Source organism: Sapajus apella, unplaced genomic scaffold, assembly GCF_009761245.1.
Source record: "Sapajus apella isolate SASKATOON/1434 unplaced genomic scaffold, GSC_monkey_1.0 scaffold122, whole genome shotgun sequence".
In the NCBI taxonomy this organism is placed as follows: Eukaryota; Metazoa; Chordata; class Mammalia; order Primates; family Cebidae; genus Sapajus; species Sapajus apella.
The window spans coordinates 6084989-6102573 of record NW_022437062.1 but is presented as its reverse complement, the minus strand read 5'-3'; the positions used below and the strand labels follow the sequence as shown (position 1 = coordinate 6102573).

General features: G+C 38.3%; 1 protein-coding gene across 2 annotated transcripts in view; it reads right to left on the bottom strand.

Annotated features, from left to right (window-relative positions):
* Positions 1-13835, bottom strand: part of ARHGAP11A (Rho GTPase activating protein 11A) — a 22284-nt gene extending 8449 nt beyond the window's left edge. Inside the window, exons 1-8 of one of the 2 annotated variants that reach the window (XM_032261239.1) lie at positions 12697-13835; positions 9501-9571; positions 6047-6143; positions 5214-5467; positions 4431-4594; positions 4041-4187; positions 1228-1302; positions 252-419 (exon numbers count right to left, since the gene is read on the bottom strand). In XM_032261239.1, coding sequence (XP_032117130.1) covers positions 252-419; positions 1228-1302; positions 4041-4187; positions 4431-4594; positions 5214-5467; positions 6047-6143; positions 9501-9571; positions 12697-12825 — 1105 coding nt within the window. In that variant the 5' untranslated portion in view covers positions 12826-13835. Of the gene's footprint in view, positions 1-251; positions 420-1227; positions 1303-4040; positions 4188-4430; positions 4595-5213; positions 5468-6046; positions 6144-9500; positions 9572-12696 lie in introns of those variants that run through there. The other variant, XM_032261240.1, reaches the window with a different exon arrangement.
* Between the last annotated feature and the right edge of the window lie 3750 nt (positions 13836-17585).

Below are 17585 nucleotides of genomic sequence, written 5' to 3'. Positions count from 1 at the left end.
CACACACACACACACACACACACACACACACACACACACACACACACTCTATATATATATACATATATATATATATTTATATAAACAGTATCTATTTTAAAAGGTAGGGAGTTTTACAAAAATTCATAAATTTGATAAAACATAAAGTTCTAGTTCCTAAGGGTGGTATTATTAATATGAAATTGCACTTTGCCCAGAATAGGCACTCATTTTAATGTTTACAATCCATTTATATAAATTCTATTTGTTACCTGATACTGGTGTAGAACTGCTACTGAAGAGATTACTTGGCAACAGCTCAAAGTTAAAACTGTGCTTGACAGACTTCCTTTTCTTACTTGAGAAACCATGAGAAGAATCTACTGGCAGTTTACGCTTAGCATTTGGTGTAAGAATCACTGGTGATACAGACAGCTGGGCTGAAAAAAATACCAAAACAAAACCAACTTGACTCTACTGCAGAGTTGACAAAATACAAAAGCTTTACATAATTTCTTCTTATAAAGCTATTACTTAGAGCTAAAGAAAAAATGAGGTTATATTTACATTATCAGTTAAACAGATGTCATTTAACTAAAACACTCTACTACTACTTAAATAAAAATAAGAAAGTCACAGAAGCAAGACTCTTAAGAGACATCAGTTACCTAAATCTAATAGACTAAAAGATGCATATGCTATACATTAGATTATTAATGTAAAAATAAAATTACAATCAAGGAGTTGAAACAGAAACGAATCTAAATATTATTTTTGCTTTCCATTATAAGTGAGTATTAACCAGTTCATTTCTTCACTCTAGAAAACAAAACAAAAGATCAGGTTGCCTCTTACTGGCTGAATAATTTCAGCCACAAGCAAATTAGGATAAAAAATTGAAATATATAATAATGAACTACTAGTCCTAAGATAAAAATGAGGTTGAACTATTTTCACATGCTCAAGATAGCATCTAAATTACAAACAACGGAAAAGCATGATTAAGAAGATTAAAGACATAACAGACTAAAAAAATTTTTGCCTATAATTTTGAGTTCATTACAGCCTATGTAATTAGCAATGTCACAACATACATAGTATATATAGCACAGTATCTCTATTAAAAATAATATTTTATTTGCTTAAACCAAATTTGATTATTAACTAAGTTAGGTAATCATTACTGTAATATTTTGTAGAATACTACACAAATTTTCATTTAAATAAATGCATATAATAAAGACCTACCAATTCCTTCTTGTTGAGGTGTAATAGAGGGTGTTCTGTTAGATTTAAATTTATTTAGTGCTCCACTAACAAAATCTGAAATGCAAGGCATAAGCAATTACAAGTTAACATTTACTTGTCTTTCACCAACAATTCATATTAATATTTGTGGTCTTCTTTCAACATCTAACTTTATATCAGCTTACACATTTTAAGTTATTTAACAGGAATTATTTCAAAACAGGAAAAATACTAAAGGATATATTTTTATTCGATTTTTATTCCATTTATACTTCCATATCCCCCCCAAAAAAAGTACAGAATGAAATGTAATACAAATACATATAATGTATAGTAAGGGTAGGGAAAAAATCATTATATGTCAAGACAAAAGATGACAGTCTGAACTGAGGCAAGAACCATGGAAATGGAGGCAGGAATAAAGGTATTTAAAAGATCAGTAGAGATGGAAGTAAAAACATTATATCAATAAATAAATAGTATAAGCAAATGAATAAAAGTGTCTGGAAAACAATAAATAACATAGTTTGACTAAATTTGCTCAAAGACAAGAAATAGTAGACAGGTATGCTAGAGCAATCCTATGAAAAACCTTTAATGCCAAGCTATAAATATCAGTATTATCAATTACAATTTCTGAAGGGTATGTGTGTGAGATACTTGAGTAGAGTTACACATTTAAAATGTAAGCCTTGACCAGGCACAGTGGCTCACATCTGTAAACCTAGCACTTTGGGAGGACGAGGCAGGCAGATTACATGAGGTGAGGAGTTCAAGATCAGCCTGGCTAACATGGTGAAACCCCGTTTCTACTAAAAATATAAATTAGCCAGGCATGGTAGCATGCACCTGTAATCCCTGCTACTTGGGAGACCGAGGCAGGAGAATCGCTTGAACTCAGGAGGTGGAGGTTGCAGTGCACCAAGATAGCATCACTGCACTCCTGTCTGGGTGACAGAGCAAGACTCCATCTCCCCCCCCAAAAAAAAAAAGAAAAAAAAAAGAAAAAAGCCTCAACAACAATACATAGGGTAGATTTAAGGAGGCATCAAAACTAAGAAGATTCTTACAGTAAAGATGCAATAAACATTACGGAGACAGAATCTTATACAACGTGAAAGCTAATTATAGACGGTAGAGGAAGAGGTAGAACCATGGTTAAAGCCTGAGTATCTAGGGAATCGTGGTACTGTGACAAGAAAATGGAATTCACACAGAACCAGATTAAAGAGGATGGAGATGGTCTTTTCAAAACATTAAGCTTAAAGCACCAATGAAAAGCAGATGTGATGGTGTCTAGCAAGCCATTAGTAAAGCGGAACTGACATTTTCAAGGTAACGGTGGTACAGATGTGGTGGTCATCGATTTAAATGCGATAACTGAAACTACAGGAGTGGGAAAGAGGGCAATAAAGATGATCTGCATCTAAGAAATATCTCCATTTGGGATAGGAAGTTTTATGGGTTGCATTGTGCTCTCCAAAAAACGTATGTGTAAGTCCTAACCCCCAGTACCTGGGAATGTGACCATACTTGGAATTGGTGTCTTTACAGATATACTTGAGTTAAGATGAGGTCATTTGGGTAGGCCCTAATCCAATGTGTCCCTATAAGAGGAAAACTTTGACACAGAGCAACATTATGGAATGACATAGGCAAGGATGGGAGTGACGCAGCTGCCGGCCAAGGAATGCTAAGGACTGACAGCCACTACCAGGAGCCAGGAAGAGGGAAGAAAGAATTCTCTCCTGCAGGTTTCAGGCATTCTGCCAACACCTTGATTTCAGACTTCTAGCCTCCAGAACTGAGACAAATTTCTGTTAGTTTAAGCCACTTAGTTTGTAGTACTTTGCTACAGTAGCCCTAGGAAGATGATACACAAGTCATTAGTATTATCCTATCTACAAAGGAGGTAAAGAAGAAACAGGGGTATTCAATAACAAGCCAAAACATTAAAAAGTGAATGAGATAGTTAATAATATTCAGTTCTGATACTCACAAGATAAGAAATTTCCTAAAGTAATTAGAAGAATAATGGCCTCTGAATTCTTGATCAAGATTGCAAGTTTTATTATCTACTCCACCATCATAAAACTTTTGGTCTTTCTGATTCTTCCTTGATAGTATTTCCTTCATTATTTATTTCATACTCCTAACTAATCCATACCAACAAGTTCAAACAACAATCTCATGCCTAGACCACTGACACACATTGCTGACCATTCTCCCTACTTCCAAGTCTCAATTCTTCAAGTCAGATAATTTTCTAAAATTTTAAAATTATATCATGCCTCACATCATAAATCTTCAATGATTCACCAGCACCCCGGTTAATATTCTAATTCTTTAGACTGGCATTACGTTTACCATCCTTTATCCTTATGTTGAACCCTTCACTCAAGTCATACTGCTCTATCTACATTAGACATAGGATACTTCTTCCCTACACAAATCCTTCTTCATAACATCCTTCTCATCTAGAATAGGACACAAGTATTCTGATCCTCCACCCAAACCCCCTAGATTCTATCCATTCTTCATAAAGGTTCAGTTTGACTCCCTTTGACGAGTCCCGGATCATTACAATCCAGGGAACTTTTCTCCTTTTAACACATTTTATCTTTGTGCTAAAGATTTAGCACTTAATATTAGAGTGTACTATCACTTTAACTTTTTACATGCATACGTCCTATCTTTCCAGCTGTGCTGTAAGCATCAAAAAGGCATATGCCACAGTTCATGCTTCTTTATGTGAAATGTACTTTAGATTAAATTAAATCACTGTACCTCCATAAAATGGGACTGCCACTTACCTCCTACACTTTGCCTTCTCTTTCTCTTATATTCACCAGGAGTTTCATATTCCCCTTCTTCAAAGCCTTCCAGTGATGGAGTGGCACAGAGACCATCAATACCCAACATAGCTGGTACCTTTTCCAGGATAAAATCTGGTACACGTCCTAAATGAAAATGTTCACAAGTAAGACAATTATTATCCTTCCTCCATTCTTCCCCCAAAATGTTTAGATAGTAATATACCAATGTTTTTTTTTTTTTTAATTGCAGGAGGGGTGGGTATGCTAGGGTGGGGGTGAGGTCAGTAATATACTAACTTTCTAACAGTTGCTTTCATAGGACCTTTGGAAGAAACAGAGATCTTCCTCATTTAAACAAATTCTGTTAATAATGCAACTAAATCTTACCAATATCTGATGCATAATCAATAAGAGTCTGTATTACTGCAGCCTGTAATCGTAGCTTTTTTTCTGTGTTAGCAGACATCTTTTCATGTCCTTCACTTGTCTGGAGAAGATTTGGTGCAAATATTACTGCAAGATTGCTGCTATCCATCTTATTCTCACTGGATCTTAAGTGAATAAAGGCATTATTAGATGGAGCCAAAGGTAAAAATATGAGTTAAAATAACATATGTGGTACATTTTGAAGACCTCTATCAGTCATACACAAAATAGTTACCCTTGATCTACATGATTGGCGTGAACACAAGAAAGAACCAGAAATATATAGCCTCTCTGTATTTAAATATGTATCATAAAAACCCTGACAATCTTAGAGTTCATACTTTGCTTTTCCATACAAATAGAACATATTTATCTGAGCTTCAAACCTACACATAAAAAGCTGGAAGTATCAGAGTCAGCAAGTACGTCTAGAATAAGCAGGCTCACTGACAGCAGGGAGAGGGAAATTTTGAAAAACAAAACATAAATATTTAAAAAACCCAGTAATCAAACCCTTTTAGTAGACAATGAATCTTATAAACACGAATGAGCCATTAAGGCATTCATAATGATGACTTTAAGAAAATATTAAATCATTTGGTATGTTATTTCTTAAATGATACAGAGCATATGCCTTACAGTAAAGATGTAATTTTTAAAGAAAAATTTCCATCCACAAGCAAAAAACATTAGTTAGTTGAAAAATTCAACTATTATTTGCCAAGAGTTTTAATTACCACTTACCTAAGAGAAACATTCTTGAGAAAGTTAAAGAAATATCTTAATACATGAACTGTGTGGTCAGCCAGCAGACAGGACAGCAACAGTGTAGCTTTATTCTTTTCCTCTGTGCCTAACTGCTGAGCTTTCAAAAGTGCTTCATGCAAATCAGCTGGGAAAATGGGCTCTGGTAATTCCCTAAAAAACTGCTTAAGAAGTCCTGCAGTATCACAGGGAGGTGCAGAAGATAGGCAACCTTCACCATGATCCAGTTTATTCTGAAATAAATATAATAATCTTGAATATTATGGCAACTTAAGAGTTTATTGTGAATAAAGTATCTTTTGTTAACACTCTAATTAGAGAGATTTAATACATTTCTCTTGAATCTCATTTTAATATAGGTCATTATTTTTTATTTTTAATGATTTTTAAATTTATTTTCATTTTTGTACAAATGCAATGCAGACTATGTGGCCCAGGCTGGCTTCAACTCCCAGGCTCAAACAATCTTCCTGCCTCAGCTTCCCAAGTAGCTGGGACTACAAGCACATGCCACCACACTCAGCTGTACAGCTCCTTCTAGAAGGCTAAAAACGATACAACTTAACAAATTTTTTCATTTTACGTAATAGTTTATAGAAATAAGGACCATGAATTTAAAAGTATTCTATTAAATTTTTACAGCACAATAGAAATAATATACCATTTCTTTTGGGAAAAAAATTATTCTGCCATAAAAATATGCAAATTCAATTTCTGTCAACTACTCATATAATAGTTCTAAATATTTCAATTTTAAAAACCAAATCAGAAAATGGTTCAAAAGAAAAATGATAGTTCAACAATAAACTTACCTTTAGTGCTTTTAGGCGAGTAACAGATCCTGATTTCCGAAAAAGCCCTTCCGTATGAATATGTTCTTCTAAAGATGTGCAAGCATCGACAAGAAAGCTGAAAGAGGTATTTTTTTCAGGTGGCTAGACAAACATCTTATCAAACCCTATTCCTCTCCTAACATACATGAGCAGGCCAAGTACTACGCACCTTTCAGAAGCTCTAAAGCCACAAATCCCTGTAGTCTTTGAGACAAAATGCTACTTTTAGTTGTCTACTTGCTTCCTAAATTCTTCTCAAAGGTTCATCTTTTTACTCATAACAATGCCAATGTGCCAACTAAATTTGATCTTTCTCAATTCTACTTCATTTCTCTGCTTCCCTTCAGAGTATAAAACTTGTCTTTTTTGGCTGCCTCTAATTCTTGATATCTCAGTCTCTACTGACCCTTCTCCAATCATTCTCATCCCCCATTATTCCAAAGAAATAGCTCTCTTCAAGCTCACTAATGGCCTCTGCCTTGCGAAATCCATAGTCAAAATGTTGTCCTCCTAATGCCTGATCTACACACCTGGTCCCTTCCCTGTTTGTCTTAAAAATACTCTTTCTCACTATTCTTTTTTTTTTTTTTTTTTTTTTTTTTTGAGACAGAGTTTCACTCATGTTACCCAGGCTGGAGTGCAATGGCGCGATCACGGCTCACCGCAACCTCCGCCTCCTGGGTTCAGGCAATTCTCCTGCCTCAGCCTCCCGAGTAGCTGGGATTACAGGCACGCGCCACCATGCCCAGCTAATGTTTTTTGTATTTTTAGTAGAGGAGGGGTTTCACCATGTTGACCAGGATGGTCTCGATCTCTTGACCTCGTGATCCACCCGCCTCGGCCTCCCAAAGTGCTGGGATTACAGGCTTGAGCCACCGCGCCCGGCTTTCTCACTATTCTTTTAGTTTTCCTGCTACCTTCCTGACTGCTCTTTCTCAAACTTCTTTTCTCACTCCTCTTATGCCAGACCTCTACATGCTGGACAACTCAGGGCTCCGTCTAATGCCTTCTTTTATCTACTATCTCTCTCCATGGGTGATCTTCTCATCTCCTATGTTGTCCAAAAACAGGGTGAGGTTTTTTCTCCCTCACCCCAACATTATCCCTCAGAAAAGTAGGATATATCCCAATCCTTATAAGCCTTTTCATATTAAGGGGAATGTGCTCAATTTCTTTATTTTCAACAATAACCTCAATCAATGGTGGCTTTAGATACCTAGAAGAACAGCTGGGATCCACAAATTAGAATGAGTATCAGCTACAAAAAACTGATACAGTTATACTGGTGCACAGTGGCTGAATGTCAGCCCTGTTTACAGAAGGTAACTGACAAAATAGTCTTCTTAAATAAGTAGGTCATGAAATTACATTGAAGATTTAGTCATTATTCCTGGGAATATTACTTTGCAATTTCAGATGCTGAACATCTGTTTTGTTTTTTTTCTAAATATTTTTGTTTTTGTTTTTATTTTGAGACAGAGTCTCACTCTGTCACCCAGGCTGGAGTGGTGCGATCACTGCTCACTGCAACCTTTGCCTCCTGCGCGCAAGTGATCTTCTCACCTTAGCCTTCCAACTAGCTGACACTACAGGCACACATCACTATGCTCCGCTAATTTTTCTATTTTTTGTAGAGACAATGTTTCACCATGTTGCCCAGGCTGGTCTTGAATTCCGGGGCTCAAGCAATCTACCACCTTAGCCTCCCTAAGTGCTGGGATTATAGGCATGAGCTATTGTGCCCAGCCTGTTGAAAATCATTATAGGTTTTCATTATAAGAAAATCAAGCCTTTCATAGGTCATTTAAAGAGCAAAATGGTTAAGTGGTTATCTAAGACAACTATGAATCTACATCTATAGGATGAATGGGGGAAAACTGTCCTAAGGCAGCAACGTGTTCAATAACTGCTTTTGGGTGACACTTCAATTAAAAACCCAGATTATTGGTCTATAGTAGCCAAAATGAACTCTATTTTAGGTGGAGGCGAAAATAAGTGATAAGTTTCATCAAACACATTTTAAAATTGTAGTCTTAAAACATAACGTTCCTACTAATTTCTGATGCAGTTAGAAAAGGCCAGCATAGTGGCTCATGCCTGTAATCCTAGCACTTTGGGAGGCCGAAGCGGGTAGATCACCTGAGGTCAAGAGTTTGAGACCAGCCTGGCTAACATAATGAAACCCCATCTCTACTAAAAACACAAAAATTAACTGGGCATGGTGGCGGGCATCTGTAATCCCAGGTCCTTGTGGGACTGAGACAGGAGAATCACTTGAACCCAGAAGGTAGAGGTTGCAGTGAGCCAAGATCACACCATTGCACTCCAGCCTGGGCAACAAGAGGAAAGCTCTGTCAAAAAAAAAAAAAAAAAAAGGAACAAAAAGTTATTTAAGTGATACCATATTTTCACAAATACTCTAATATCTTAGCTTAAATATTCTTTTATCCAATATTTCTTTTCAAGAGATAGGGTCTCACACTGTTGACAATGCTGGAGTAAAGTGGCAATGATCATAGCTTACTGCAGCCTCAAACTCCTGGGGTCAAGCGATCCTCTGCCTCTGCTTCATGAGTAGGTGGGACTACAGGTGCACACCACCTTGCCCAGCTAATTTTTCTTTTACATTTTTGTTGAGATGGGATCTTGCTTTGTTGCCTAGACTGGCCTCAAAATCCCAGGCTCAAGCAATCCTCCCACCTTGGCCCTCAAAGTGCTGGGATGACAGGCCTGAGGCACTGTGCCTGGCCTTTTTTAAACAAACAACAAAAAAAGTCAAAATTATTACTGAACTGGTAATTTAGTAATTACTTAATCTGACTTGTGACAAAAGAATTCCTATAGAACTGAAAACTGACTTGACAGAACAAAAATTATTTGTGATTTCTAACATTTACTCATTACTAGACTTTAAAATTCAATCCTGAGAATGAGTATGAATTTTAAATTTAAAATATGTAAAAGCTAAAAAAAAATTCAGATGAGACTTTGGCAGGTAAATTTTTATAAAAAAATAAAATTAAAAAAAATTTTAACATTAGCTAATGAGAGATAAAATCATTTGCTGGTTTTAAACAAGTATGTTTTAATCAATTATTTCTTTTTAAAAATCTCTAAAACCAGTTTGAAATGTTTACTCTCTTCTTCTTCATTTGCCTGGCTAGAAAACAGTGGTACAATCTCAGCTCACTACAGCTTCGACCTCCCGGGCTCAAGTGATCCTCCTGCCTCAGATTTGCAAGTAGATGGGACTACAATTGTGTACCACCCAGCTAATTTTTCTATCTTTTGTAGTGACAAGGTCTCACCATGTTGCCCAGGCTGGTCTTGAGCTCCTAGACTCAAGTGATCCACTCATCTTGGCCTCTCAAAATGCTGGGGTTACAGGCATGTGCCACTGTACCCAGCCTTCTTGATTTCAAACTCTGCTTACCTTGGAATGTGTCCGTATTCTGGTACAGCAGAATGGGGCAGTGCATTAAAAGGTACTCCAAATATTTTACCCTAAAATGACAAATTCAGTTACTCTAACACAAATATTAGGCATAATATCAGTTCTCTTAAACTTTAGGCAAATTAAAGACCCAGGAAATAAAAAATCAGAAATAAATAACTATCAATCAAGACAAAAGCAATTATTTCAAGTGCATTCGAAAACAATTACTATATTAGTATGCTAAGTGCAGGGAATACAAATACGACCAAGATAACGTCATTCCCCTCAAATAATCTAGTAAACTGTTTCCAATCTGATCATAAAAAATTAATTTGGTTAGTGCTTAGTAAATTCTTAAAACAGAATTTGGTCTAAAACACTAACATTTTCCCCAAAATATTATACATTCCTTTAATGACTTTATAAATACTGACGATGTACTTTTTCTTTGGTCTTCTTATAAATAGTTACACAAAAGGCTAAGTCAACTGAAAAACAAAACAATAATTCCTGTCACTCATTGAGTCTTCCTAAAATTATATCAAAAGAGGTTATTTTCATACCTAATACATTTTCCACCTTCAATAGAAGAGAGCTTTTCAAATCATGCCCTGAGGTAAGCAAGGCAGGGGTGTGCAAATATTTAAGTCAAACTTTACTACCTGGAAACCCATTTTTAAAACCTCACATCCAAATTTTAATACACTGAAGATCCCAAGAGTAAAGCTGTGTGTTGGTTAACTTTAATGATTTTGCACACTCAAGAATAAAGAATCTGCCACTATCTGTGTATACATTCGAACTTCTTAAAAATGCGTCACCAATTAAGAAGGCTGCAGTTTTGCAAGGCACTGAAAGGTAAATTCAAGCCTGTAAATGTCTGGTTATTCAAAATTAAGTGGACATGCATAATCTCACATGTTAATTTAGTTTACATGCCTCTGCTCTGTGAATGCTGTTATTATTTTTTGATGTCACAAGTTATCAAGCAAGAAGCATTTATATATTAAGAGCATTTTAACTTTATATTTTCAATAAAAATCAGTCAGCATTGTTAATGACACAACACAGTAACAAAATTTTACTAATCCCTTTCAACCACCTGGCTCCATTTAATCTACAAATATTGTAAGGTGAAAAGACAGTATGACATAATGAGTACTTGAGAGTAGGTTCCTAAAGGCAAAAACGCCAGGTTGTAAATCTTGACTCTTGGATCAGCTGAGTGATCTGGATCAAATTAGCATTCTGTCCCTCAGTATCCTCACACAGATCCTATGTCATAGAGGTGTAGGAAGAACTAAATGAATTAAAACATGCAAAAAACACTTGTATCAGTGTCTGACACGGAATAAGCATTTGAAAAATATTTGTTAATATTATGATTATCATTTTAAGCTGAGCTATTTAAAAAATATTACTATGGGCAACTCCTTTATTGGGTAAATCAGAATTTTCTTGATACTGTGCAACCAAACCAAATGCAAAAATAAATCAGATGCTTAAGCTGATAAGTCTACTTCTGTTATATATAACCAGAATTCAGCATGTTTTTTTCCCTTGTCTTATTTAAAATAACTGGCTTCACAAGTAACCACTATAATCTCATAAAATGTTTTTAAAACTTTATGTATAGAATATCACCTATAGTATCATTAAAAAAAGATTTATAAAGTACTTTTATTTAAAAACTCAAAAATTACAATTAGTTAACAAACACCGATGGGCTAAAGAAATTGTTGTCAAACAAATTACCTATCCCATTAGATCTCATAACACAATGATTTTCTATATTTCTTCATTAGAATATTCTTATAAGTGTTTCTAGCTGAATTTATATAGCATGATTACCAATTAGGAGGCAGACCACTGGTTGTCAGTAGCATGTGACAGGCACTGTGCTAGGCCTATACAAAGACCTTCACTTTTTAAAAATCCGTAAACAATCCAAGGAGAAATACCACTGTTCCTACCTTATAAATAGAAAACTGAAGCTTAGGGAAATCAAACAAGCAGCCCAAGTTTACAGATGTAGTAGGGTTGGAACAGGACTGAAACTCAGGTCTATGCAACTCTAAAAGCAGGCATCAGTTTTCCTTGTTAAGGGGTGAAAAAAAAGTTCACATACAAACTCTTCCATATACTTACAAAATCAGCTGCATTTGAGATCTTGGAAAGCCAGTTTTACAATCAGAAGAAATCACTGTAGCTTTTTAAATATAAGTACATGTATTGCCATTAATTTGCGACCAACAAAAATAATTTCTCCAAAGTTTATTGGCTATTAAGAGGTACACATATTACTTTTGTTGGTGGTTTTCTTCTCCAAGCATTTCTTTTTTAGAAAGCTTAAACTATTAAGAGCAATATATATTACTTTTATTAGCTTGTGTCCAAGTACTAGGAAGTACCATATAAATTAGGCACATACATTTAAAATGCTTTACATTCAGCTTATTTTTCACAATGAAATTCTTGATTATGCAACAGAGGTATTAAAATCTCATTCAAAATCCCTTTACCTAAACCACCAAAACACCGAAAACTTTTCAATCATTCCACTCTGGCTTGTCAATTTACTCACATTAAAAAAAAAAAAAGCTATCTCAGAAGTATGACATGACCAAGCACCGAACATGTTTCTCAAATTAGTGAATATGCAGTTATTTTTTCAAGTCTATTTCTAATGTTCTGTCATACTTCGTCATCTACGGATTCATCTAGAAAATGCACTGGTCACCCTTGTCCCTCTACAAACCTTACTCTATAACAAAGGTGGAGGGGTAGGTACTACCTGTTCAAAACACAGAATATCTGGAGACATTTTTAATTGTCACAACTGAGAGATGCTACCAGCATCTAGTAGGTAGAAGCCAGACATGCCGCTCAACATCCCACAATTCACAGAACAGCACATCCTCTTCCCCCTAACAAAAATTATCTAATCCAAAATGTCAATAGTGCTGAGGTTGGAAAATCCTTGAACTTTCTCTCAATGATCAAAAATCCTTGGAAAAAAATCAAGAACGCCACTTTTTAAATACCAGCAATTGACCCTCTGAACTGAATTACACATCGAACCATTCTCTTTTTGATACAGAGTGAACATTTTATTTCAGCATGACCTGGCAATAAGTGATTATGAAGAGTGTGCCCTTTCTTTTAAACCTAAATCCCCTTTCACAGAACTTACCCCTATTTCCATGGCTGTTGTTTCTTGTCTCCTGCGATCACACTGCCCACGGACACCCTTGACCTTAATGCCATAGACGGCCCGAAGATGCTGCAACAGGGCCAACCTCACCAGCCTCTGATCCCACATCCCGGACACGTCGACCACTCTCTGAGACAGGATATGGGTCCTGACTCTTGTTCGCCACCAAGTCTTCCAATTTCCACACGCTCTCAAATTTGAACACCGCTCGCCTGCCTTCCGGCCCCGTCTGACACTCCTGCAGCCCCGACCCCTGGCCACTTCCACTGCTTTTCCTTGATCCTCACTCACATCCACTTACGCAGACCCTCTTAGCCCTTGATCCAGCAACACCTCACTCTTCCTTCACTTACACCGACCTTCTTTCTGGTCACCCAGTCCTTTCAGCTACTCACATAGACTTCCCTTTCTGATTCTTTCGGTTCCTCGCCTATAGCCAGATTCTCACCACTTCCGGCTACTTCCAACGATCCCCCTTCCTCCAAACCTACTGTCCCCGTCTGGTTCGCTCTGAAATGTGAAGAGGACCCTTCTCGCTCCTCTAGTCCTAGCAGGCTCAGCCGGGCGCTCGCCCCCGCCCTAGCCTGGCCGCCGGGCCAGCCGGCTGCTCAGGCAACTCTTCCAGTCCCGGTGCCCGCCCGGGCTGGTCGCCGTCGTCACCCCGTCTCACAGGCAGTTCGTTCCCTCCCCCATCAGCCTGCCTCTGGCTCCTGGCCTGTACATCGCGGTGAGCTCACTGAATCCAAGCCGTTAGCCTCATGCCTCCGCCCTCAGCGCCTCCAAAGACACCCTGGGCCACCGCAGCCGTCACACCCGCAGTTGCAGCCCAGGCTCAAAAGGCAGAGCCAAACAGCGCTCTGTATCTGATTGGTCCACTGCTCTTTTCAAAATCAGGACCCAGGAGGGTGGCCAGGAGCTGCCTGTCTAGGTAGGTGCGGGCGAAGGGATGTAACGGGCAAACCCAGAAAACATGAAAAGCAGGATGAATGTCACTTGTTCTTTCAAGGCTAGTTTTTGGGGCGAAGGAATACTGTTTAAAGGATTTTTAAATACAACTGACGTGCTCCTCAGACCCTACACAGTATTTGAGGAAATGTAATAGACACCTTATTCCCGTTTTTTTTCGAGTACAGCTGTCGCTGAAGGCCCTCTTACGTGAATCTGTTCTACGGAACCCCATAAGAGACAATTTGAGTCAGGATTCATAAACGCTGATTTTAGTAACCCTAACTCATGGCCCTCGTTGGGAACTTCGGTTGTGGGAATTGGTCTTTGTTTGGGGGGACTGATGGTGATGCTGACATCTTATTGCATAGGAAATTAAGTACAACAAAGAAGACCCGTCACGAGAGGAGAGTGCGGAAGAAATGTCTCCGGGAGGTGGCAGCTGCCGAAGGTTCATTCAGTGGGATTTGGAGTCAGGAGACGCGGAGGAGCCCAGCTTCCGGCCCAGACGTTGCTGGGCTTGGTTATCTTGTTGACCTGTACGACTGCAAATGCCTTGAGATGCTTATGCATTCTGAAACATCAGCAATCCCATCAAGCTATCCCAAGGCGGGATTTAGGGCGGAAGAGATGGACTCGATTTAAATACAGACAATATAGTATACATTTACTACCACCACATCTCACCTCCACATAAACTTGGGAAGGGCAGCAACAGAACTTCATCTGCCATATACACGGCTGTATTCCCATTACCAAATAGTGCCAGGGGCTAAAGGAATATTTGCCCAATGAAAAGAGAAATTTTAAGTAGGAAAGGTTTGTATAGAATCATTTTGTTTCTTTTGGAGTTCAAGTCTTCGGGTATTTTACCCTTCCTAATCCAGTGAAAAGTCTCTGAGTAAAGGGAACAAAATGGAAGTTAAGTATGTTGCTTTAACAAATGTTTATTGAACTCCTGCTATATACTATAGGATGAGCAAAACCAGGCAGAATTTCGGCCCTGGAAGAGGAAAGGGAGGCAGATATTAATCAAGTAATTACATTAATGGGGCACTTATCAATTGAGAGAAGTGCACTAAGTAAAGGAATATGATTCTATGATAGGGTATAATAAAAGATCCTTGACTAGGGAGGGGAAACGTACCGGTGATTAACTGATCTGAAGAATTAGTATAAATTGACTTGGTAGAAAGTGTAGGTGGATGGCTGAGTGGGACCAACATTCAGAAGGAAAATGCCTGCAGAAAGAAACATCAATTTTAGCAAGAAACGGTGTATCAGAGATGAAACTGAACCTGTTCCTTGTCTTTTCTTCTTGCTTCAGACATAATCCCAGCACTTTGGGAGGCCGAGGCGGGCGGATCACAAGGTCAAGAGATCGAGACCATCCTGGCCAACATGGTGAAACCCCGTCTCTACTAAAAATAGCAAAAATTAGCTGGGCATGGTGGCGCGCACCTGTAGTCCCAGCTACTCAGGAGGCTGAGGCAGGAGAATTGCTTGAACCCGGGAGGCGGAGGTTGCAGTGAGCCGAGATCGCACCGCTGCAGTCCAGCCTGGCGCCTGGCGACAGAGCGAGCCTCTGTCTAAAAAAAAAAAAAAAAAAAAAAGCTTACACTCTTTAGCCTTATCCCTTTCCCAGACTCCACACTGTTCTGGGTTTTAGCCGTCTCAAATTTCCTTTTCGTAAAGACCCATGACAATCTTGAATGTTGTGTCTTCTTCTACGTGTAAGCCTTTTTTAAAGTTGAGCTCTTTGGTTTTTGTCTCCTTTCTCTTAAGATGAAATTATTGGTTCTTTGTTTTCTACACACAAGGAGGCAATGAGAATATTGGTTCTTTTTTTTTTTTTTTTTTTTTTTGAGACAGAGTTTCGCTCTTGTTACCCAGGCTGGAGTGCAATGGCGCGATCTCGGCTCACCGCAACCTCCACCTCCCGGGTTCAGGCAATTCCCCTGCCTCAGCCTCCTGAGTAGCTGGGATTACAGGCACGCACCACCATGCCCAGCTAATTTTTTGTAGTTTTAGCAGAGACGGGGTTTCACCGTGTTGACCAGGATGGTCTCGATCTCTTGACCTCGTGATCCACCCGCCTCGGCCTCCCAAAGTGCTGGGATTACAGGCTTGAGCCACCGCGCCCGGCCTGAGAATATTGGTTCTTAATGATATTAACATAAAGCTTATTTGCTTCATCTACCAAACAGGTATATAATAATAATAACTAAGAGCAATAACAGGATAAATAACTAAAAACAGAACAACAATAGTGATATGGCTAACATTAGACAGATAAGTTTAACGTTGCATGTGCTTTTCTTTGTCTAAAACTGTATCCAACTAGGGATGTACAGTCAAGATACTATGTTTTAAATGAACTGGACATAATTCTTCTTTTTGGTTACATATGGATTTACTGTAGTTTACTTAGCCAGGCCCTTACTAGTGATATGTGGACGATTCCCAGTCTTTTGCTATTACAACAGGTTCCTTGTGCATATATAACATGCTTTTGCCGGTGGGTTTTTAGCATAGATTTCTATAAATGGGATTGTTAGGTCAAAGGGTAGAAGAACACATTATTTTGTTTAATACTACCAGATTCCCCTTCATTGGGGTTGTGCAATTTTGTGTTCACACCAGCAGTGTTTCCTGTTTCTCTGCAGCCTCACCAATAGCATGAATTGGCAAACTCCTAGATGTTTGCTAAATGGATAGGTGGGAAATGTTATCAAAGTATTAGTTGTTTTTTGGGGGTAGGTTTTTTTTTTTTTTTTTTTAGACAGAGTCTCACTCTGTTGCCCAGGCAGGAGTTCAGTGGTGCAATCTTGGATCACTGCAACCTCTGCCTCTGGGTTGAAGCGACTCTCCTGCCTCAGCCTCCCAAGTAGCTGCGACCACAGGCAAGCGCCACCACGCCCAGCTAAGTTTTGTAATTTTAGTAGAGACTGAGTTTCGCCATGTTGGTCAGGCTGGTCTCAAACTCCTGACCTCAAGCAATCCACCTGCCTCAGCCTCCCAAAGTGATGGGATTACAGGCATAAGCCACTGCACCTGGCTTTCAGTATAGTTTTGTATATATCTTTTTGTGAATGAGGCGGAACATGTTTTCAAATGATGCATGCATACGACAAAGTATTATGAAGCTGTTAAGGAGTATGGAAGGTACATGACTATGAAGTGAAGTGAAAAAGGAAGGCACAAAAGAGTGTACATAGTATGCAACCTTTGGTATACAGGGTGTTAGAGATACATGTACAAATGGAACTTACTTATATTTTCAAAAATAAACAATAGAAAGGTAAACCACACTCTTATACAAATGGTAAACAATGGGAGACGATCAAGAACAGATGAGGGAGAAAGGAATTGAAGCCAGACCTCTCTGAATGTATCTTGTTTTATATATAAACTTGGAACCCTATAAATGTGTAACATGTTTAAAATACAAAATAAGGAGGGGCACAGTGGCTCACGCCTGTAATCCCAGCACTTTGGGAGGCCGAGGGGGGTGGATCACCTGAGGTCAGGAGTTTGAGATCATCCTGGCCAACATGGTGAAACCCAGTCTCTACTAAAAATACAAAAATTAGCCGGGCATGGTGATGCATGCCTGTATCCCAGATGCTCAGGAGGCTGAGACAGGAGAATCGCTTGAACCCAGGAGGCAGAGGTTGCAGTGAGCTGAGATCATGCCACTGCACTCCAGCCTGGGCGACTGAGGGAGACTCCATCTAAAATAATAATAATAATAATAATAATAATAATAAAATAATAATAAAATGTAAATGCAACTTTTAAAATGGAAAGCAGTGTAATAAATCAATCTTTTTACCTGTTTAAGGGCAATTTGCACTTCTTTTTATTTAAATTGTCTATCTTTCACATACTTTCTATCAGGATGGTCTTTAAAAAAATTTAGA